Consider the following 25,095-nt stretch of genomic DNA (forward strand, 5'->3'; position numbering starts at 1 on the left):
TCAAAAAGAGAGCTCAGATAAACCATAGAATTCTTAAACAGGCAAAAACCCATTTATAAGTTGTCCAAATTGCCACTTTCGAATTATTGTCCCATAAATATTATATACATAATTGACTTGTAAAACTTGGCATTAGATTAAAAGAAGAAAAAAAAAGAGAAAGAGGGGAATTAAAGGCCGTCAAAAAGTTTAGAAACCGCCTCCTCGATGTATTTTTTGGGGGAAAAAAGAATCTTTTTGAAATCTTCGATCAGGAGAGTGAAATCTGTTTTCTTCCAGAAAAGGGAAAGAGGGCGCATCCTGGGTGTGTGCGCTTGCGCCTCACCTCTTTAGGAATTTCAGAGGAGAATCGGAGGGGTGGAGATGTTTCCCCGATCGAACAATTTTATTGCTCAGGAAATAGATTTTTTGACCCCTTTCGATATCATGGCGTCCAAGATGATGAGGACATGATAAACCGTGGGCAAAGATAACTAGGTATGTTTACACCCATCTTTTTTAACATCTAGAATTATCGTTCATCTCCATCTACAATTATTTTGTGTTCGATTCGTTTCTATACATAGCTGCCTGAGCAGGAGCAATCATAAATAAGAATTACCACTCTGTTTATGCTGACGAAATGCTAGCAAGATAAGAAAATAAATAAAAGCGACGCTATTTACAAAATCAGCAAAATGTTTAATGAAATTATGAAAACTGTTCTGTAATGTAAATTATAAATAAAATATAAACAAACTGCTGCCAGTTTATTGCATGTGCTTTGCTCTGGCGTAGAAAACAAACAGCAAATTTAACGTAAAATAAATAATTTGAGAGTTACTTGAATATGAATTTCATTCAAACATATTTATTTATTTACTTAATGTATACTACCTCTCATTGTTTTTAATAAATATATAAGCCCTCGTATGACTACAATCTTTTATTATAGCAAAGAAAATTATTTAATTATTTACATCAAAATTAATGGTCACCACATGCCGTAGGACGAGTAAATATAACGAATGGCAATTTTAAAAAATGTCTTCCAGTCGCCCTCTAAAATGCACCCCATGTACATTTTTTAAAATAAATATGGAATTATTATGAATATCTAAAAATATTTTGAAAATGACATTACTTCTCTTTTGTTTCATCAAAATTTGTCTTCATTTAGGAAATGAATCTTATAATGTTTACCATATTTTAAGTAAATATACGAGTTAATATAATGTTACTAGCATATAAAAGGACTGGCGATTAAAAAACTGTGTTCCAGTCGCCATTCGAAAATGCACCCCCATATACATTTTTTTTTAATAAATATGGAATTATTATGAATATCTAAAACTATTTTGAAAATGACATTACTTCTCTTTTGTTTCATCAAAATTTGTCTTCATTTAAGAAATGAATCTTATAATGTTTACCATATTTTAAGTAAATATACGAGTTAATATAATGTTACTAGCATATAAAAGGAATGGCGATTAAAAAATTTGTGCTCCAGTCGCCATTCGAAAATGCACCCCCATATACATTTTTTTTAATAAATATGGAATTATAATGAATATTTAAAAAATATTTTGAAAATGACATTATTTCTCGCTTGTTTCATCAAAATTTTTCTTCATTTAGGAAATGAATCTTATAATGTTTACCATATTTTAAGTAAATATACGAGTTAATATAATGTTACTAGCATATAAAAGGAATGGCGATTAAAAAATTGTGTTCCAGTCACCACTCGAAAATGCTCCCCCATATACATTTTTTTTAAATGTACCTAATCAGTATATACCTAATCAGTTTAACCTTATATATAAACTATCTGACAATCAATAAAGTGGTGCTAAAGAAATTTAAGATGACAGTTTAGAAAAAAAGTATGATTAGTGCAGTATAAAATCGACATATAAGTACATTAATCTAAGAGTTCTTCAACCTTTTACAAACCAAGGTTCACAATAATTCAGCAAATCACGAGGGTCACACATGTATTAGACCAGTGATTCTCAACCAATGGGCCGTGGCATTTTTGTGTGCTCCGAAATTCTTTAAGTGTGCTACCAAATTTTAGAAATGATTTAGTAAAAATTATTATAGTGTTAATTATCAGAATCATATAGTAAAATTACTTTTTTTATTGCGAGTATATATATATATATATATATATATATATATATATATATATATATATATATATATATATATATATATATATATATATATATATATATATATATATATATATATATATATATATATATATATATTATATATATATATATATATAGTTCAAAATGTAGAGGAAACATGGAGAAAAATTACAACAGAACAATGAAAAAAGGGAAAAAGTAAAATAATGAAGAAAAAAAATCTGAAATAAAAGAGGGGCAATTAATAAAAATCCGGGAAATAGAATATATAATCTTTTCATCAGCTCACACGATTATATCTGCAAAAAGGAGTGCTTTATAATATGTGTTCAATATAGCCAAAGCAAAATATATCAATACAATAGTGTGAGGAGCACTCAAAAAACATTTACAAGAATTTACAAAAAATAAAATGGAACATATTTAGTAAAAATATCACGTAAAACAGAAAATAAGATGTAACGAAAAAACAGTATAAAACATAAAACGAAATCTATAAAGCGAGGAGCGAATTCAAATGAACTCACATGAACGGGAAATTTTTCAAGAATGATTTTAAATATTTTCGTAACAAGATTGCCAGATTACAAAATATGAAAACAGAAGCGCAAATTGAGGTAAAAGCGTAAATAGAGGGATTTTGTTTTAATTTAATTTAATTACTTTATATATATATATATATATATATATATATATATATATATATATATATATATATATATATATATATATATATATATATATATATAACAATTGGAAAAAAATGTGCAATTAGGAAACAACTTTTATTACTTTCATGGAATTATCTTTGGATAAACGAATTTTATAATTACGTGCACAGTTTTTTTTGCATACTCTAAGTAATTCTCGGGATGTGGGGAAATACGCAAAAAGTAAAATTAACATTAAGGGGTCCTATCGCTCTCCTGACCAAACCATTAGGACCATGTTCCCCAGATAGTGGCTACCCCTTATTTTTCCGGGGTCAGAAATACGAATCCGTCAGGAAAAAAAGGTAAGTTTAGTCAGAGAAAGTATATTTTTGTGTCTGATTTCGTAACTTAAAATATCGTCTGCACTTACTAATTAGCATATTTTAGGTTAACCCTTCGAATCATTCAGAATGAGTCCTAGAACTTGAAGATCCGAGTATTAGAGCAATAGTTATTGAGCCTCTTGCATTTTTTATATTTTGCACAGTATATGCCATTTTATATATTATAATGAAACAAAAACGAAATCGAAACTTAATGACTTAGAAGTGAGAGAGGCGGGTTCAAAAATACTAAAATATGTTTGTTTGCCAGAGGAAACAGAGAAAAGTTTAAAATATTAAAAACATCTTCTTCCTTCCTCAACAGCTTTATTAGATAGAATTATATTTCTAATATACAACGCAAATGGAGTCGTGGTGGCTCAGGGGATAGAGCGTTCGCCTGACGTGTGGTGAACCGGGTTCGAATCCCAGCTTGTCGATACGAAATATACGAAATCTGTCGAATAGCTTGTCGATACGAATTCTGCATGCGGTTTGCACCGACCACAATGCTAACGTAAAATATCCTCAGTGATTGACGGATCAAGGGTTAGAGTCTCCTTGCCGTCAGACTAACCGTGGGTGGTTTTCGCGGTTTGCCTCTCCATGTAACACAAATGCGGGTTAGATCCTTCAAGAAGTCCTTCAGGAAGGCAAATTTCTCCCAATACTTGATTCAGGAATTCCTTTGTCTTCTGGATTGGGTTAAAAATTAAAAGACTACGGAGTTGAATATTAGTAGTCATAAACCCCAAAAATTGGGTCGACTGTTCAACGACGGTTATAAAATAAAATTCAAGAACAACGCAAATGAGTAATGATAACCAAAATAAATAGAAATAAATAAATAAAACAAATAAAAATAAATAAAAAGCAATGTTTCAAATCGTGTTTGAGAACTCTAGTTTGGCAGTGATATTTGAGTGTTTTTAAACCTTTTTCCAAATACAACACAAGTATATAGCTCGTTCACAGGTGTTCATAGGTGTTGGCACTTGGATCCACCTCCTCGGACGCATAGATCATTTCAGCTCGGGAGTAAGAAGAGAAGCAACTCCGCGCTTGAAATTGAGACAACCCTTAGTGTGCGCAAAACACAACAGTTACTTCTTTTTCAGTCATATACTTCGCTTTATCATCTGCTATTATACCTTTCGTTTCTCTAGCTAATTAAATATATTTTAACTTCAAAAACTACTGTTTTCCCAGCAAAATGTTTAAAAAAGAACAAACTATTCCCTCAAAACAGAGAAATATCATAAAAAATGGAGCGAAATATCATCAAATTTATGAAATATTTAATGTTAAAAAAAATACACATAAAATTTGCGAAATAAATATTTTTGCCATACCATTGCCAAATAGCAACCTTGTTCAGGATTGCTCACAACCTTTCCCCCCCCCCCCAAAAAAAAGCGAAATAGCAGCATCGCATACCACGTGATGAAGGCGGAGACAAGTGCCAACTCCTGCTGAACGTGCTATTGTCATTGAAAACTGTAAACGATATTTTTTGAAAAGATGATATTGATACTGTTCAATCCAGTAACAAAATTTCCTTAATTTCTTCCCCTTTATAAATAAATTTCCTTATCCCTATATACAAATTTAAAAAAAAAATGCTTTTGTTTTGTTTTGCAGATTTCGGTGTGGAAAACAATCACACTTTTCAGACGTAAACTGCCGACGTAACCTGCCGGACCAATGCCGAACTTCAACTCAATGGAAGCCCTTTGTGAACCTGAAGTTTACGTACCCTACAGGTGATTTTTCATTTATTTATTAAAGCATTAGATTTTCCTTTCGACAGAAAAATCAATTCTAATAAGTGCGTGGTAAACAAAGAAAGGAGGAGCACGTGAATACCTTTTGATCTAATGATAGGATTTCCACTTACCGGCTTTAATAATTTAATCCTAAATATGCGAATTAATTATTGCTGACAAGGCTTTAATGAAATCAGATTACTGATTATTAGACGCGCTATAGGATTCTATGTAAAATCTTAATTATCAGCTGATACTATACAGCTTTATTGTTTTTACGCGACTGAAACCGGTTTGCACTTGTTTACGTTCGTGTATGAATGGGTTAACATTGTAATGCGATACGTTAAAAATAAATACAAATAGGAAGTATATAAAAAATCTCCCCAATAAAAACCCATTACATGTATGTTTAAATATAAAAGTATTGCCTATAAACTCGTGCAAAACATGTCATTATTAAAACACTACAGTGCGTCAAATAATTTGATCTAATTATTATAATATACTATTATAATACCTGATATAATAAATATTGTATATTTATATAATATATCGTCTAATGTATCTAATCTTCTAATTTACATTATATATAGTCTAATTTAACCCATTGATACACGAACGTAAACAAGTACAAACCGGTTTCAGTCACGTAAAAACAATAAAGCTGTATAGAGTATCACCTGATAATTAAGATTTTACATAGAATCTTATAGTGCGTCTAATAATTTGGTCAGAGACTGTATTTGTCTATTTTTGGCCATTTAAAGCAAGGGGTGCGATTGTTCTTGCTTTATAGTGGCGCCATCTATGGCCAAGAATTTGACTTCTGCCACACCCATACGTCGCGCCCGTTTATAGGGTGGACCCATTCATACACGCATTCATTCATCCACAGATTGTAATTTTAATCTGAACCGGAGAATGATCAACCTCTAATTCAGTATCCACTGAGGTATTATTTGTGATTGGAACATGGAGGACTTTGTGCCCTGGTAGATTTTAACGTGCACCAGTCACCATTTACTACACGAGGAGTCTTCGGCCGAGTGGATTCGAACTCCCATTCTCACCACCGAATTTTTTTTTATGATTGTTCATTATTTGTCAAAATTTAATTTAATAAGGATCGAAAAAATATTTTTGGACAGTAAAATTTATAAATTTTTCTGAATTTTAAAATGTGTAATTTTAAAAAGCATGATTAAAAAAAATTGGTCATAATTGGACAGAAATAGTTTTTGAGCAATAAATTTTCCACTTCTCGAGTTGCATTTGACCAGCCAATGGCTCAAATGATGATTAAATTTTTTATATTTTTTCAATTAAAAACAACTTTAAACGATAAAATCTTAAAATTGTACTCCATAAAATTCAAAAAAAAAAGTTTTATTCTTCACAGTTTGAAAAATGCTTGATCATTTTTAAAATAAATAATCATAAATAAAAAAATTTTTTTTTTGAATGAAATTCAGTTTTATAATATGTAAATGTTACCGTGATTAGCCGAAATCGAGAGAATGTCGACTTTCACTGGTGAACGTCAACAATCTTAGAGTCGCTTTGATGAATGTCCGAAATATTTGTTATATCCGATTTTATATTAATTTATTCGTTGATATTATTATATTTTATTCGATATTTTAATATCCGCTGAGGGTAGAGTAGGAGAAACCGGTTCGGAGTACCGGTTAAATGCATACTGGGCAGTGGCACTGAACCTTAAAAAGACATTGATGTAGGGCATACCGGGTAGTGGCACTGAACCTTAAAAAGACATTGATGTAGGGCATACCGGGTAGTGGCACTGAAACTTAAAACTTAAGAGTAGAAAATACTGGCAAGTGTATACCGGGCAAAGACACTTAACTAGATCTTGTATATACAGTCAAACCCCGTTATAGTGAACACTGTTTATAGTGAACTCCCGGATATAGTGAACGAAATGTTCGCTCCCGTGCCTTGCTACACACGTATAATATTTTTTTGTGTGGATTTAGTGAACCAGAACAAGAGAAGAAATTGGATAGTATGAACTTTTTTCTGTCTTCGATTAATTTTTTTCTTCATTTTTTGGTAATTTTGAAATTTCTACATAAAATACATATACCGATTTTTAAAACCATCGATTGAGGGGAATGCAGCCATAAGTATTTTTTTCTTGTTTGCTTCTTTTATCTCAGTTTCCCATCCATAAACAAAGGCCATCCCTAAATTTTTTGCACGCAAGGCGAAGAGTCATAAAAAATAAAGGTTAACACATTTTTTGTTGCAATATATTGTTTTTTTAATCATTTTTACATTTCCTTTTATGGGTCATTTATTTAAAAAAATGCGTAATAAAAGGGAGCAGTTTGGAAAAAAACTAGTTAAAAGTTATTTTCAGTACGGATATAGCGAACTCCCTGTTATAGTGAACAGAAATTTCGGTCCCTTGAAAGTTCACTATAGCGGAGTTTAACTGTATTTCGAGCATTTACCAAAGCGACTCTGTAATTGTCAGCATTCACTGGTAACAGTCAACAACCAACAATTTCGGTCATTCACAGTAACATAAACATTCAAAATTTCTGCAAAAATAAGTAAATAAATATTTAAAAAAAATAAAAAATAAGAATCTTGATTTCTCTTGAATCCCCAAAGTTTATTCAATCACTTTCTCGACTGTGACATTACAGATGCTGTTGCTATGGCAACTCACTAATGGAGGTCCTCTCTCTTTCTTTAGCTTTTAAGGACTTCATCTCGGAGGGATGTTAAAATCTATTAAGTTTATTTCCAAACCTAGCATTCTTACGTATTTGCTATCAGACAATGAGGATATAAATTGTGAAATCTCTACTTTACGTAAGCACTACCCACGTAAAATAATGCTTAAATTAAACCTAAAATTTTGGAAAATTGGTAAAGTCAAAACGCTTTATACGTAAATTTTACGTTATATTACCGTAATGATTGTTACCATTGAGATATTTGGCTAAAAAAGCTTTGGTATATTTTGCGTAATATTTGGTATAATTTTTTTTAAATAAAGGTATAATCATTTATTTTGTGGATGCTTTACATGCTCATTTAATTCATAATCAATAATTTATCTTCAAAAAATAATTAAACTGTTTAATTTTTTTTAAATTTTTAAAAAAATTGACAAAATTCAAAATTTTTAAATCCTTAAAGCTTTTTTATTTGAACATTTTTTCAAAAAAAATTTTTTCTTCTTAGTTCTTACAATATTCATCTTAACAATTTTGTGCATTCATTTGTTGATCTATCAATTAGAATATTTTTTATAGATTATTTTGTAAAAAAGTAGAAAACAAAAATGTTAAAATTCCTGTTCGGTATATATAACATGCTGTAAAAATTGTATTACCTCAAAAAATGCTTATTCCATGCACAGTTTAAATAAGTGTATTATACTTGAGATAAAAAAGTTTACTTCAAAACTTTATATTAAACAGAAAAAATTCCTTAGGGATTTAATTAAGATTAAAACACGAAATTATCATCTATGAGTAAACGCACTTTAAAATATGTCTGCTGAGCAAGTTTCTGTATTAAGGCAATCTAAAATCATTTATTACTTTTTTAAAAATTTAGATAGACAGATGATTTTTATTCAGTGCATTTGAAATAGTTTGAAGTTTTATTATCAGCATTAAAAAAAAATGTCGATATTTTTGTAATTTTTTGGGTACTGTGACCTCTTTGCGGAATGGATTTATCCAACTACCCTTCAGTAAGATTGTTTTCGTATATTTTAAGAAATATTGACGAAAGAATATCTAGTATTTAGATTTAGTAAAAATGATTTTGTGTATTCTACTGTTATTGACGAAGAAAATTTACCATTTAAATTCCGGTTCTAATTTATTGACGCAAATTTTCTGTTTTTTTTTTTTTGGATTTTCTAAAATTTGACATTTCAATTTACGTACATTTTGACGTACACTTGACGTAAATATGTAAAAATAACGTACTCATTCTGATCTAGTAAAAAGAGGTCGGTAAAATATTCGTAATAGGAACAAATTTGTTTACGCAAAATGTTACGTTTTTTTAGATAACTATTTATTGTTCTAAACTATTTATTGATATAACTCGCCGTTTCAGTTTTACGTACATTTTATGAATCCTTAGTAAAATTTAATGGTCAAATGTACGTATTTTTGACGTATGGTTCTCTGCCGTATTTTTGACGTATGGTACGTATGGTTCTCTGCCACCTGAGTTTCCTATAGGGTGATTCCCATTTTTCTGGGCAACATTTTGCACTGCATATTATTTCTCAAATATTTTGCAACATATGCTGATTGTTTCCCAATAATAATATTTTGCAATATATGCAAGCAATATTATGTACCATCGTTAATTCATTACTATTGATCTTTTCAAAATTGATTTTCTTACTGAAACTTTAAGAAATTTTTTTTTTAAAAAAATTACTACAGCGTGTTTAAAAAGGATTGATTTCTTGAAAATTCACTGAAGGAAGAACAAACGGTTATTGAAATGTTCAACCCCCGTTTTCAGAAACAGAATAGAGCAATAAGTTCGCCCCCCGATCTACCAAATAGAAGAAACATTTCCTTTTCATTCTGCACGCCGATATTAAAGTTAAAAATCAAAAACAAGATCTTCAAGAACATCAATAAAAAATAAAAATAAATTCATATTTGCTAAGATGATTTCAGGAAATTACAGTAGTAATCAAACATTAATGCTTGATAACAACTGCAAATAAATTATTTACTACAGTATGAATTTATGTATACTAGGTGTCGTATACAGAGGACGCGTTCTGCTTAGGAAACCAAACTTTAAGCTTGGGAAATTTTATAGCTTGAAATAAAAGCTAAATCTGGAGAAAGAAAAATGTTGGAAAAAATTTCTGTATGAGTTTCATAGGTTACGGGTTAGATCGACAGAAAGAGAACACAAAGGAATACTTAGCATTACTTAACAAGTTTTAAAATGTGTTAGATCGTTAAATTTGCCTATACTTAAGAGTTTAATTTTAAAAGTAGATTACGACAGTAAATAAAACTAAGTTAAAGCAAAAATCGAGAGATAGTAAACTTTCTTACGTAAGCATACAGCGGTTTTGTGATTTGTTTAATTTTGGTGATATGAGAATCAAATTATTAGAGCCCTGGCCAAATTATTAAACGCACTATAAGATTCTATGTAAAATTATAATTATTAGGTGATACTATACAGCTTTATTGTTTTTGCTCGGATGAAACCGGTTTGCATTTGTTTACGCTTCTGTTTACGCTTAACATTGTAATGCAATACGTTAGACATAAATACAAATGGGAAGTATATAAAAAGTCTCCTGAATTGAAACCCACTACATGTATGTTTATGTAAAAAAAAATATTGCCTATAAACTCGTGCAAAACATTTAATTATTAAAGCACTACAGTGCTACTAATAATTTGGTCTAATTATGAATCAAGTGTTTAAACAACAACATAAACAACACATTAGAATCAATTACTTTAAAAAACTAAGAATCAAATGCGTAGATTACAATAAAGGAAATTTACATAATTTTATTTTTTTATTTTTCGGTATCTATAGTATTAAAAGAGTGTTCATAGAATGAGAGAAACGAACTGTTGAACAGTTATGATACGCAAATCCGCTATCACCAAGGTAAATTGCGGAAATGCGATTTGATTCTGCACTTCAAAAGATTATCTTTTTAGATTAACTAGAAAATGTGCATATTAACGTCCTTCGAACTTTAGCGAAGACATACTAAAATCAGAATGAAAAATAGAATAGGGGATTGATGTAAACGAAACAGATAAAACTCCTTCCTAAATAGAAATTGAATAGAAGCACTTTATTTGTCTCGCATCCGTTGTTTAAGAAACCCAAACAGACGATAAGGTGTAGGCGTTCGGTTACCATAACAACAAGACATTATTGCCTCTTGCGATCTATTTCAAGTTTCCGTTGTTTGTTTCGACTGAGCGGCCGTTTCTTCTAATTCACTTTTGAGAACATATGGACATCGCGCATTTTTCTGCTTTCGGCTGATAGTTTCTGAATTAGCGAAGAAAAAAACCTTTTCGGATCGTTTTTCTTTGAAGTGCAAAATGATTTAAGACTCGAACGAAAATATGTCATTAGGAGCAAATCATTCTTCAGATTGCATGGTGTTCAATCAATAAAAAAGAAGCTTTTTTTATGTACCATTGAAATATCATTGTAAGCAATGTCTGAAATGAAACCGGGAAAAACACCACCGCAACCAGATTTTAATGCTGCAGCGCGGATTTGCAGCATGGCTTCTTTAGAGAGGTAAGTATATTTTGCTTTAATGTCTCTCTCTTTTATCTCTAATACAGTCAAACCCCGCTATAGTGACCCTTTAAGGGACCGAAATTTTTGTTCACTATAACCGGGACTTCACTATATCCGTTCCGCAAGCAATTTTAATTAATCTTTCCAAACTTTTACTACACATTATTTAAATAAATGACCCATAAAATGAAATACAAAAATGACTGAAAAATAATGCGTAGCAACAAAAATGTGTTAACTTTTATTTTTAATTATTCTTCGCCTTGCGTACAAAAAAAATAGCAATCTTAAGCTGATGTGCAATCCTCCACATCAGATATGGAAACACTTCACCACTCTCCGAAAATTTTTCCTGAATGTATGTTTTTTCCAGTTTTCAAACCTGGTTAACCATTCATTTGAGTACATAAAAGTAATCTCACCCAGTCGCTTAGCAAATTCATCGGCTTTGACTTGAAGCATTTGTCCAGATACTGGAACATTGCGGTTTCTTTGAATGCTGAATCAATTCAATAATGCTATTCAGTAAAGAAGCAAACAAGAAAAATGCTTATTGCTACATTCCATATTGTAGATGGTAATAAAAATCGGTATATGTATTTATTTTGAAGTAGAAATTTCAAAATTATTACAAAAAATAAAGAAAATAAATCAGTCGAAGACAGAAAAAATGTTCATAATATCTAACTTCCTCTCTTGTTCTGGTTCACTACAACCACAATAAATTACATTATTGTGTGTAGCAAGGCACGGGAGGGATCATTTCGTTCACTATATCCGGGAGTTCACTATAAACAGTGTTCACTGTAGCGCTGTTTGACTGTACTTAGAGTGTATGATTACCTGACTGGAGTCAAAAGAAGGTTTAAAAGGATTCTTAGAATTATGTTTTTTTTTCTCTTTTTACTAACAAGTTATGATTTATGAAACCTATAATTATATTTATAAATAATTCATAATTTATTTAACAATTCGGTTATTTCTAAGAAATTTTTGAAATATAATGCCAGCGAAAAAGTAATAAGCAAAAATTAAAAAAGAAAAAAAAACAATATCCATAACAATAAATAATGAATAAATTATGAAAAGGAAATGAAAAAAAAATCGATCAGTATTTCTCATTAAAATTGTCAATTGAAAATAAATGTAACCAAATTCATGAATATAGAATTATGTTTGTCTGTTGAACATTATTTACTTTAAAGGGTCGTGGGTTCAATCCCTGCAGGTCGAAGACCTCCCGTGTAGTAATTGGTGACAGGTACACGTTAAATCTGTCAGGTCACAAAGTCCTCCATGTTCCCATAACAAATTATACCTCTGGGGGGTACTGAGTTGAAGTTCTCTGGTTGTTGAAATTGATTTCAATTCGATTTGATATTAATTTATTCTTTGATATTATTATATTTATTCGATATATTTTATTATCTGCTAAGGTTCATCATTACGACAAAAACATCAGCGTGCGGAGTACTGGGCAAAAGTATACAGGGTGGTGGCACTGAACTTAAAAAAATATCAGTGTAGGGTATGGCGAATAAATGTATTATATACCGGGCAGTGGCACTTAACGAGTCCTAGAACATATTTCGGACATTTACCAAGGCGACTATGTGATTGTCAACATTCACCGGTGGAGGATAGTAACCAAACATTTCGGTCATTCACCATAACAACTAAACAGTCTCATTTTAAAAATACCTTTGTTATTATTTAATTTATATCAACTATCAAAATCAAAATATTGAAAGAAATAAAAAGAATTTATAAGAAATAAAAAAATGAAATATTTAATTTTTCAAGCAATTAGTAACAATGATAATAGATAGTTTAAAACATTATTAAAAGAATTTTTTTAACGCTTTCTTCTTTTTCTTCACTCAGTGCATTATTAATTTTAAATTAAGATCAACGCAATCATACACAGCTATTTACAGAGCATTGATACGCATAGCTGTCAACTTTGCACGGTTGTTCAGAAAGGTTTCATAGGGTCTTAAAATAGGGGAGAGTGGGTTCAATTGTAAAATTTTTTACTTAACTATTTTTAACTAACAAAAAATCCAATATATTATTAATATTAATTGACAGACGAGTAAAGTAGACTATCCTCTACTAGAAAAAAAAAACCTTATTTTAAATGTTATTATATTAGTTATTAACAATTTTTGACAGTCGTGCACTTGTTACAATTGTCCCCACTTACGGGGTCAATTGTAACAGTTCATAAATTCAACTAAAACATAGTTAATTATACATATTATCATAGTTGTGATATATTTTTTTATTGATCAAAATAGTAGTGATATTTTAGGAGTTAAAATAATAATGAGCAGAGACCTAAATGGTTAAACTTTTAACTTTAAGGGGTCTAAAATTTTCATTTATGCTGTGAAAGGTGACAAATAAGATAATGCACATGCAACATAATATAAATGATATAGGAAATATCAGGATAATAGGATATATATATATATATATATATATATATATATATATATATATATATATATATATATATATATATATATATATATATATATATATATATATATATATATATATATATATTCCGATGGAAGTTCGTGTGTTATGTTTATAATTGGTGACGTTAAATTAAATAGTAATACAAAGAATAATTGAAAATAAGACGAAGCAAGCATTTCTAACGTGGTATTATTTCTGTTTGTGTACTTATTTAACTATTCCGCGGTATTATTTCATTATAAATATTTATGACTAACTAAGCAATTGTTAATTTGAAATATGCGTTATAATAACGTTAAATTATATCGATTTTTTTTACGATTAGAATTGAAGTATGAAGTTCATGTAAAATTACATTTTGTATTAGAACATGAATCAAGCTTTCGAGCAATTAAACATTTCTAAGTTAATCCGTTATATTATGTGTAAGAAATTATTTTGAGCTTAAAATTTATAATATGAATAACTAAATGTAATAATTATTTGAGTATTTTTTTTCATTCACACACTTTCAAATATTTGTCTAAAACTTTTTCATAGACTTCTTTAAATCTATATTTTATTTTATTTTATAATCGTCGTTGAACAGCAGACTCAATTTTTTGGGATTACGACTACTAATGTTCAACTCCGTAGCCTTGCCATTTGAACCCCATCCAGAAGACAAGGAAACTCCTGGATCAGCTATTGGGAGAAATTTGCCTTATTGGAGGAATTTTCGAGGGAATTAACCCGCATTTGCTTTACATGGAGAGGAAAACCACCCACGTTTAGTCTAACGGCAAGGGGACTCTAACCCATGATCCGTCTTCTACCACTGAGGATATTTTGCTTCAGCACTATGGTCGGTGCGAATCAGATGCGTAATTCGCATCGAACAGTCATTGCTGGGATTTGGACCCGGCTCATCGCATTGGACGGTGAACGCTCTATCCTCTAAGCCATCTCTGCTCTCTTTAAATAAATATTATATTATTTTGTAACCGTCGTTGAACCGCCGACCCAATTCTGGGTTTACATTTACCAAAGTATCCTTGTAGTATCCTTGTATTTTTGATCCCAATCCAGAAGATAAGGGAGCTCCTGGATCAGTACCCCCGGAGATATTGATTTGTTATGGGAACATGGAAGACTTTGTGACCCGACAGATTTAACGTGCATAAGTCACCATTTACTACACGGGGAGTCTTCGGCCGACGGGAATCGAGCCCACGATCTCTTCGACATGGGCCCAGAGACCAGGCTATCCCGACCCTCTCAATTTGGTTTTGATATTAGACTTTACTTATGAAAAACCAAATGTAAAGTCTTATGCAAAACCGGATGGGGAGGACCGGGATAGCCTGGTTGGAAGGGCACTGGGCCTATGTCCAAGAGATCGTGGGTTCGGTCCCCGGGATAGCATCGTTGGTAAGGCATTGGACCCATGTCTAAGTGTTCGTGGGTTCGATCCCCGCCGGCTGAAGACTCTCCGTTCAGTAAGTGGTGACTGATGCACGTTAAATCTATCTGGTCGCAAAGTCCTCCATGTTACCATAACAAATCAATACCTCTGGGGCTACTGATCCAGGAGCTCATTTGTCTTCTGTATTGGTTCAAAATTACAAGGCTACGGAGTTGAACATTAGCAGTTGTCAACCCAACAATTGGGTCGGCTGTTCAACGACGGTTATGAAATAAAATTAAAAAAAAAAAAAAAAAAAAAAAGAATTGTAACAACCAATTGATTTTAATTTTTAAGATCAGCAGCTACGCTAAATAATCGCCAAGTTTTGACAAATTAACGAGAAACGTAGAAAAAAAATCATATAAGGGGGCCAACTCGAACGGTTTAACTCGTAGTCAACCTCTACATTATTCTTTTTTTGTTTGTTTATTTTTGTAATTTTTACAATTTTAAAATACCTTCGGCACCTTGGTGTTAGCAAATGGCGTGATCAGATGCAGAAATTTATTCCTGATATGCAAGTGTTACATTTAATTCTGCCGTGCAAACGCACAATTTAAAAATTAAACAAATGAAAACTGAGAAAAAGATGGCTACTTTCTTGCAAATAAACACTTAACGCCATGACGCGTTTTTAACACTTCGGAATCAGGTCAGAATAGCTCATAAAATTTTATTTCAATGACGTTAAATGTGTTGAACGTAAATATAGAAATGTTATTCTTCGTTGTGGGAAATAAATAATATTATTATGTACTGAACGAAATACAATTTTACGGCTTGTTTTGTAGGAGGCCATTATATATATATATATAAATATATATATATATATATAAATATATATATATATATATATATATATATATATATATATATATATATATATATATATATATATATATATATATATATATATATATATATATATATATATATATATATATATATATATATATATATATATATATATATATATATATAAATATATATATATAAATATATATATATATATAAATATATATATATAAATATATATATATATATATATATATATATATATATATATATATATATATATATATATATATATATATATATATATATATATATATATATATATATATATATACACTGGTTATCATAAATTAAGGAAAATTCACAAAAATCGCGATAACTCAAGAAATTACACATGGAATTTTATGAAACTTACCCACAATATACAACACATAGTAAGGTATTAAACAACATAAAAAGAAATTATCAGACATTAATAGTAGTATAGAAATTAGCACATGTATAAAATAAACAAATTGGAAGTATCGGTTTGCAATAGAAAAAGTACCTTTAATATGGAATATGATTGCCTCTAGAAGCAATACAGCACAAACAGCGATGTGTGATGCTTTCAATTATGCGGTCTATCAGTTCAATAGGAAGTGAGAGCCATTGCTCTTGTAAAGCAGTTGCAAGCGTGGCAAGGGTCTGAGGGGGCGGATTGATGGCAGATACACGCCTCCCTAGAGCATCCCAAACGTGCTCGATAGGATTCAAGTCCGGGGATCGAGCTGGCCACTCCATGCGAGTAATTGTTTCCTGTTGAAGATAATCATCAACAATGCGAGCTCTGTGTGGTCTTGCATTATCGTCCTGTAACAGGAAGCAATCACCAATTGCCCCGGCATATGGGCGCACATAAGCATCAAGGATGTTGTCTCGATAAACCTGAGCATTCACGGTTCCCCTTGGAAAGACATGGAGGTATGTGCGCCCTCCTAAGGATATGCCTCCCCAAACACAGACACTGCCTCTTCCGTATGCATCTCTTTCACGGATGTTTGATGGATGATAACGGGTCCCAGGTTCTCTCCATATCAAATAACGTCTACTGTCACTTTCTAGACTAAACCTGGACTCATCCGTAAAGAGAACAGGCCTCCATTGATCTGACGTCCAGTGGACATGTTGTCGGGCCCACTGCAAACGGTCTCTCCTATGGCGTGATGTGAGCGGCACGCAAATGGCTGGTCGTCTCGCATACAGACCACCTTCGTGGAGCCTTCTGCGCACAGTTGACGTTGACACCAACCTTCCGGTGGCTGCAGCAAGAGAGGATCTAAGATGTGTCGGAGTAGCGGTTCTATTCCTGCGTGCACTTAATGTCAAATATCGGTCATCGGCACTGGTCGTAACAGTTGGCCGTCCTTGACTGAACCTCCTAGATGCCGAATCTGTGGTTTGAAATTGCCTCCAAAGTCTATGAACCACAGATGGACTCACATTTAGCCATCTGGCCACTTCTGATTGACTCTGCCCTGCCTCTAGTCTCCCGATGGCTCTCCATCGTAGTTCTTCAGGCAAATGATGCCTAGAGGTCATTATTACGAATTGGCTATCTCAGATTTTCAATGTCGCAATCACAGTAAAATTTGTGTGCTTTCTCTCAAACTTGGACTTTTATGCTCCAGGCAGATGACGTAAGCCGAGTGCAGCGCCACTAATTTGCATATTGCAATTTTACTCAGCTACTCTTAGTGGACAACATATGCAAATTTTGCACGGTTTGGCTTACTTTTGAAAGAGTTATCGCTATTTTTGTGATTTTTCCTTAATTTATGATAACCAGTGTATATATATATATATATATATATATATATATATATATATATATATATATATATATATATATATATATATATATATATATATATATAGTCCCTTGCCAAATGATTAGGTGCACTATAAGATCCCATACAAATTCTTTTAATTTAATCACCTGTTAATTAAGATTTAACGCAGAATCTTATAATTTTGCCAGGGACTGTATACATATGTTAAGATTTCATTTATTTATTTATTTCTTACCTCACAGTTTACAACTAAGAATTAAACACTCGAAATATATTTTTGGAAATGTCTGCTTATATTAGTTGGAGGTCATTTTAATTCCTCGCAACAAGAATGTGTTATCTGACTTACGCGCATTCCGAACTTCCGGTTTTTATAATTAGTTCTTTTCACCCTTTCCAATGCATATGTTACCGACAAAGTATAAAATGCCGGCATTCAATAGAATGTCTAGGCATCCTATTTAAGACCTAGACATTCTATTGAATGACAAATACTATTTAGGCAAGTTCTCTTATGACCACACACTTGCTTGTTTAAAGTAGCAAATTAAGAAACAAGGTTTTTAAATAAATTCTTAATTAGTTTTTTAATCACACCATTTTTATTCATTCTTATAAATAATAAATGTTATGCCTGTTATACATTTTATTTTCAAATTTAGATTTATCTCGGTTTTCATTAACTTGTATGGGCATTTCATTGCTGTCTGTGATAATTTTTTTATTCCTAATGCATACTTGGGTGGTACCAATCTATACTTTATATTTGGGGGTATTTATTTAGTAAATTAGATTAATTTTTATAAAAGTAGTGAGTTTTTTTACAATCGACATATAGGATTTTATTTACCAAAATAGATTTATTGGTGTACACTGAAAAAAAAATGCACAAATGCAACTTCAGTTTTTTTTCCACAAAAAGTTGCGAGTCTATTGTTATTTTGATAACAATTGTAAAAATGTTCACAATTCTAAAAATATCTCTGACATTTAAAAATTTATTTCTCATACTATTTTATAAAATAAAATTCAAAATCTATTTCATTTATAAAATATTAAATATAGCTTAGAAACAGATTTCTTGGTATATAGTTCAACTATTAGTTATTTATAAATTAATACTCATAAATAATCTATTCTTCTATTCTATGGGTCCTCAATATATTGGGGGAGGGGAGAACAACCCCAATATGGAAAATTCGGTTGTAATAGGTCTAATAGAAAGTTTGGGTCCCATTAATGATAATTTCACCTTTTTTAATAGTTTGACTTACTCTGGCACTATTTAAAAGAATCAAGAGTTATTGATCGTCAGTTATTGCTCGTTCTCTAATTCAGGTCAAAATTACCATCTGTGGAAGAATGAAAGGGTCCGCCCTTTAAACGGGTGTGACGTGTGGGTGTGGCAGAAGTCGAATTCCTGGCCATAGATGGCGCCACTGGAAAACAAGAACAATCGCACTCCTCTGCCTAAACAGGCACACGAAAGAGAGAAAAGAGTTGTTGAGGCAAAATTTGTTTATACAAAAATAATTTTATGCAAAATATAATTTTTAAAAATAAGATAATTTTTTTTTAATTACGGTTATTGTTTGGTATACAAATATTTACTTTATTCCAAGCTAAGTAATTTTAGATGGAAAAAAATGAATCAAAATAGTTCCCGAGCAATAAAATATAAAAAAAATCGTTTTTAATATCGAACTATTCAGTTCATATTTTGTCAATTAAAATTACACATTTAAATATTATGTAATTTGACAATTGCACTTTAAGAAGAGGACCTATGACGTCAGACCATCTGACCTATGACGTCAGCTAATCTTTATCATCAAAATGACTTATTTAAGTTGAGATAAGTTTCTCTACATAAGTTAGAATGTTAATTAACGCTAAGTTAATTAAATAGTGAACCGTATCTCACATCGAATTAGTTGAAATAGAATTTTTTCTCGTCTACTTATTTTACTGTAACTTAGATTTATTATTTGTTTATGTATTTTATTGTAACCGTGATATGTTTTTGTTTAGAGTACATAATTAATTTGTTTTATGTTCCACGTTGCTTGGTGTTAAGTCTCTGTATAAATATTTAATGAATGAATTAAAATTTTCGAGAAAGAATCTTTGTGAAAGAATTTAGAATGTGTCACTTAAGAGAGTTGATACTTTGCGGGCTTGGCTTACTCGAAATAGAATGGAAAGAATAGTTGCAAGAACAGAATGCCGCGTTTCCATAACCAATCAGGATCGAGATAACCACACTACGTCACTTGCAGGCATCCCATTCAAAAAAATGACGGAGCATTATTAAATAAAATAATCTATACATCTATACATAATAATAAAAGCGGCTGTGTGTGTGTGTGTGTCTGTAATCCCAATATATCACCCCAGAAGCCTCGCCCAGGCACGAAACTCGGCACATAATTGTATTTTGACATAATGAAGAAGTATTTTTTTTCTTTTTTAAAAATTTGGATTAGTTATTTAGTTATCAGTCATTTTGTAAGTCTATGCTTTTCGTCTGCTTTTTCGTCTTCAAAGAGCCATATTCAAAAAACTATTAAAAAATGCATATACTTTTCCCCACTCTTATAAATGTATGCTAATGCGAACCTTACAATTGAAATATTAATTTTCGACAACTTAAACCAATGATATACGAAGGAATTAATAATTTAATTGTAAAGTTCGCATTAGTTTACATTTATTAAAGTGGAGAAAAGTTTAACTTTTGTATTAAAAATGTGGCAACATATTCGATACGTAAATAGAACGCTTCGCTTTGATATATTTGTTGCTGTTCATAATTGTTATAATAAGTTTTTCTTCTTCTTTCCACGCTCTATTTTTTTTTTTCTTAAGCGAAGACGATAATTTTTGTAGCGATATTGTAGTACTTTGTACAACTAAAAATTCTTTTCACAACACTTTAAAAATATTTACTTTATTTTCTTTATATATACAGAGAACAGTCGGCAAAGAATTCGATTAGGTTGAAAAACATTTTGCTAAAAAGGAACGAATTCCAAAAGAAAAAATAAGCAACTTAAAGAATAAAAATGCTGATGCCAGCCAATTTTTTGAAAGTTAACTTAGAAATAACAAACCAAACGATGTTAAATAACAAACCAAACGATGTTAACAAAATGACGTAGAAAGCGCAACTAGATCAAAATTATACAAGCACAACTAGATCAAATTATAATACCTGAGTGCTTGACGTAACAGATATAGAAATAGAATTTGATACCATAAAAAATTATATAGAAATAGAAATTGATACCATAAAAAATTTATTCGTTTTCGTGTTCTTTTCATGTATTTAGCATTTTAGTTTTTTTTTCTTAAGCGTTGTAGCTATATAATTTCTAACATCCTCAAGAGCTATAACACATCTGCAGCAGAACTGGATATGAAGACAAAATTGCAGGACAGGAACACTTTAATTGTCCACTAATCTTCAGATTTCCTGCTACGTTTTAAAAAACTTTATTTGTGAAAACCTTCAGCGTGGCGGACAGCTGGCCGCCTTAGGCGGCTAGTAGTAAATAAAAGTTTAAAAAAAATTCTTACATTGAATTATATTTGGATAAACGAGTTGTGCAGTTGTGTTCACAACATTTTAAATTCTCGTGAATAGTTCGAGAACTATGGCAAAATACTCAAAAATTGAGAGTAACAGTTATAGGGCCCTAACTTTCGCTCGCTTTTCAGACTAAATTACTGGAACCCTATTTTCTGTATTACGGCTCCGTGAAAAATCCGTCCAAATCCGTGGAAAATTAACCCAAGTCAAAATTCTTGATGGTCCCATCAAAACAGTTTGATGGTTTTTGTTGGTTTCAGTGCGATTCATGATGGTCACCATCATCCAACATTTTCCATTGTGCATTCATGGTTTTTGCTATGCCAACAAACTTCCATCATTCCATGATGGAAAATGCTACTTTATTACTATGACGGTTAACCATCAAGAGAAGTTTGGTTCTCATGGACCAACAATCAATGATGGTTCCAACTATACATTTCCATGATGGTTTAATAGGAATTCTTGTTGGTTCTCAGGAATATACACCCAAAAAAATTTTTTTTATTTTTTTTATGTTGGACTATCATAAATCAGCCTGAATTCCTACATTGTGATGATGGTGGTTCATGATCGTTGCAACATTTGATTTCTAAGAAACTATGATGGAAATTTCTGATATTTCAACATGAACAAATCGTCATAACAAGTTTCTATTACCATCATAAATCAGTCCGAATTCCTATTTTGGGGTTACGGTAACTTATGTTAGTTACCATCAAAAATATAATAGTTCATGATGGAATTATTGATGTTCACCTTTAAGATTGTGTTGGTCCATCAATGGAAAACCATCAGAAAGTTTGACTTGGGAAGGTACGTCTAGTTAGAGAAAACATGTTCTTGAGTCCGATTTTTTAACTCAAAATATATTAAAAAAAACATATTTATTATCAGTCTATTGAATCAAAGAGATAGTATCTTTTTCATCCGAAATCAAATTTTAAGTAATACGATATTTTATAAAATTTGATAACTCAGGAACTATTTGACCGATTTCGTTCGAATTTTGTATTTTTTTGTCATTTGAACCTAAATTCTTTAAAATGAATTTAAAAATCAAATTTTTTCCAACGTATTAAATAAATTATTAGAAAATAATGAGTAATAAAAATTTTTTTTACTAGGATATTGTTTTTAAATTGAATTTTATATTTGTGTGAAAATATTTTTTAATCGCGTAAAAAATTTTCGAGATGAGATATAGCGAAATAAGCAAAAGTAAAATTAACGTTTAAGGGACCAAACTTTCGACTGCTCTCCTACCTAAACTATTGGGACCCTCTTTTTTTGGGGGGGGGGGTCGAGGTTCTAGAGTTCAAATTCGTCGAAAAGAAAGGTATGTTCTTTCAGAGAAATTATGTTTCGTCTAATTTCATACCTAAAATATCACTTACACTAATGAATTAGCATTTATAAGATCACATATTAACCCCTTGCCAGTGTCGCCAGAACTGACTTCGGGCAAAATTAACTTTTCTATTTTGTGAAACCCGAGCTACGTTATACGAGCTACGTTAATAACAATCGTTTGTTTAATTTGCTCTAATTGAATAAGATGTGTGTGTCATCCATTAATTATTTTATGTGTAGTATGTAAAAATTATAAATACAGTAGTCATTGCATTTAAAATTTTATTTTAGAAATAAAAAACCGTTTTCTAACTTTCATAATAATATAAAGATCAAAATTGAACAGTCAAAAACATGTTCCATTTTTGGTCTATTTTTCTGAAATATATGTCAGCGTTAAGATATTCTGTTATTTTCCAGGAAACACAGTAGTGGTGATTTACAAAGTCGTCTGAAAACGAGGAAAATTCTTGGAGTAGGAGAAACGGACAATGGAGACGTGCACAGGTCTAAGGTAAATTTCTTCACCTTTTGAAAAAACCAAATCATCCCTTACCCTGAAGTATAAACATCAGAAAATATTAGTCAAAATATTAGAAAATATAAGTCAAACGAGTACTTAAAAGGCTTTTTTTTTTATAAAACAATGACTTCATACTAATCGTTGTTTATTATTTATTTTGAGAATTTTTAATAAAGTAAATAATTTATTAATGAATGGTTGAAGAAATGTAAACAATAAGTCTTCCTAAAACTGAAAGAAATATCGAAAATTTTCGGTGTATCCCTCCGCTTATGAGGCGATGTGTGAACAGGCTTAATATTACTGTGATTTTTGTTTTAATGTACGCGTAATTTTACCATTCATATGAGTTTACTGAGATTTATAAGTTCTAACAGGTCGTCAGCCTAAAATAAATTTAACAAAATTAATATCATAACATAAAGAAAGTGTAAGATTAGCCATGTTTTGAGTGTTATCCCTGATTTGGCTATGTATGTGTCAAATAGTGAATATTGTTATTTTTTGGTTAGCAACAATGGCAAGTCTTGCTGAGTCTTCCGAATTCATTTGCTGTTTGTTTCGTTAAAAGTTAGATAGAAATAACGCATTATATTGAACAGGCTGAGTAGCGTTTTTAAAAAGTACTTAAAGGTGCTTATTTTTGATTTACGTTTTTTTAAAAGCTCTTAAGGGTATTTTTTTTATTCGGGGTTTGTAAAAAGTGCTTATTTTTCTATCTCTTAAAAAGATTTTTTTTGCCGATTATCGTTCTAAGTTACAAAAAATGCATGGTTTTGCATTTTTTGTAACTTAGTTCATATCTTAGTTCTTAGTTCTTAGTGTAACTTAGTTCTTAGTGCATTTTTTGTATCGTTCTAAGTTACAAAAAATGCATGGTTCACAATTTTCTCTGCAATATTTATCAGAAACTACTTATGTCACGATTATGTAAAATTTTTGAAAATGTTTTTGAATTTTATTGATTTTATGTTCATAATTTAAGAACTTTCAACCATAAAAAAAATAGTTTTTATTGCTGCACAGATCCGAATTATAATTTTTTTTTTTTGGAAAGTGATTAAAAATATATTTTAAATGCTTAAAAAGTACTTAAAAGGTGCTTATTTTTTGTTGAAAAATTTGGCTACGCATCCTGTTGAAAACACTACAAGTTTAATATTAAATGGTGCGTTTTTTCAAGCTAAGGCGTAAAACTCGGTCGGAACCCGGAAGTCTTACGACGATTTTTAACCCCCTAGCACAGTGGTCGGCAAACTTATTAGCCAAAGAGCCAAATATGAACATTACAACAATTTTTAAAAAAGTTAGGAGCCAAATCTGCTTGTTTAATAAACTTTTATTACATTAAATAAGTAGTACACTAAATAAAACTAAATTTCATACTTAATAAATATTTATTAATGCGAACAATGTGCTTGCATCTCCTTGGAAAGTTTGAGTAAGTCAGGTCTGTATGTTGTTTTTAATTTTAGGCCAATTTGTACCCCCACTACTTTAGAAAAAGTATGCGCTCATGCTTGTGGTACCTTTGTATCACACCGGAGTACGCCGCAAACATACGAACAATTTAAGCCGGTAGCTTGTACATGGTTTGTGTTAACGTTTACGAAAACTAAAAAAATTAAACTCGATGTTCGTTACGTATTTTCACAACAATATAAAATTCTAATTACCTATCTATCTTTTAACTTAAACAAAAAATTATACATGTTCTCGATTTATAGAAGAATTTTAATTTATCAAAATAAGATGTAATTTTTTTCTTACTAAGTTTTTTTTTTTTAATGGAAATATTAATGCGC

The 25,095-nt window shown here is 30.8% G+C and overlaps 1 protein-coding gene across 2 annotated transcripts in view; it reads left to right on the plus strand.

The window, feature by feature from the left end:
- Positions 1-323: 323 nt before the first annotated feature.
- LOC107442641 (tumor protein p53-inducible protein 11) overlaps positions 324-25,095 on the plus strand; it is a 49,320-nt gene continuing 24,548 nt past the window's right edge. Inside the window, exons 1-3 of one of the 2 annotated variants that reach the window (XM_016056263.4) lie at positions 324-477; positions 4,819-4,940; positions 23,188-23,281. In XM_016056263.4, the coding sequence (XP_015911749.1) occupies positions 4,882-4,940; positions 23,188-23,281 (153 nt within the window). In that variant the 5' untranslated portion in view covers positions 324-477; positions 4,819-4,881. Of the gene's footprint in view, positions 478-4,818; positions 4,941-10,718; positions 11,259-23,187; positions 23,282-25,095 lie in introns of those variants that run through there. The other variant, XM_016056262.5, reaches the window with a different exon arrangement.

This window comes from Parasteatoda tepidariorum, chromosome 9 (genome assembly GCF_982258835.1).
Source record: "Parasteatoda tepidariorum strain Cologne lab strain chromosome 9, Ptep-v5.0, whole genome shotgun sequence".
Classification (NCBI taxonomy): domain Eukaryota; kingdom Metazoa; phylum Arthropoda; class Arachnida; order Araneae; family Theridiidae; genus Parasteatoda; species Parasteatoda tepidariorum.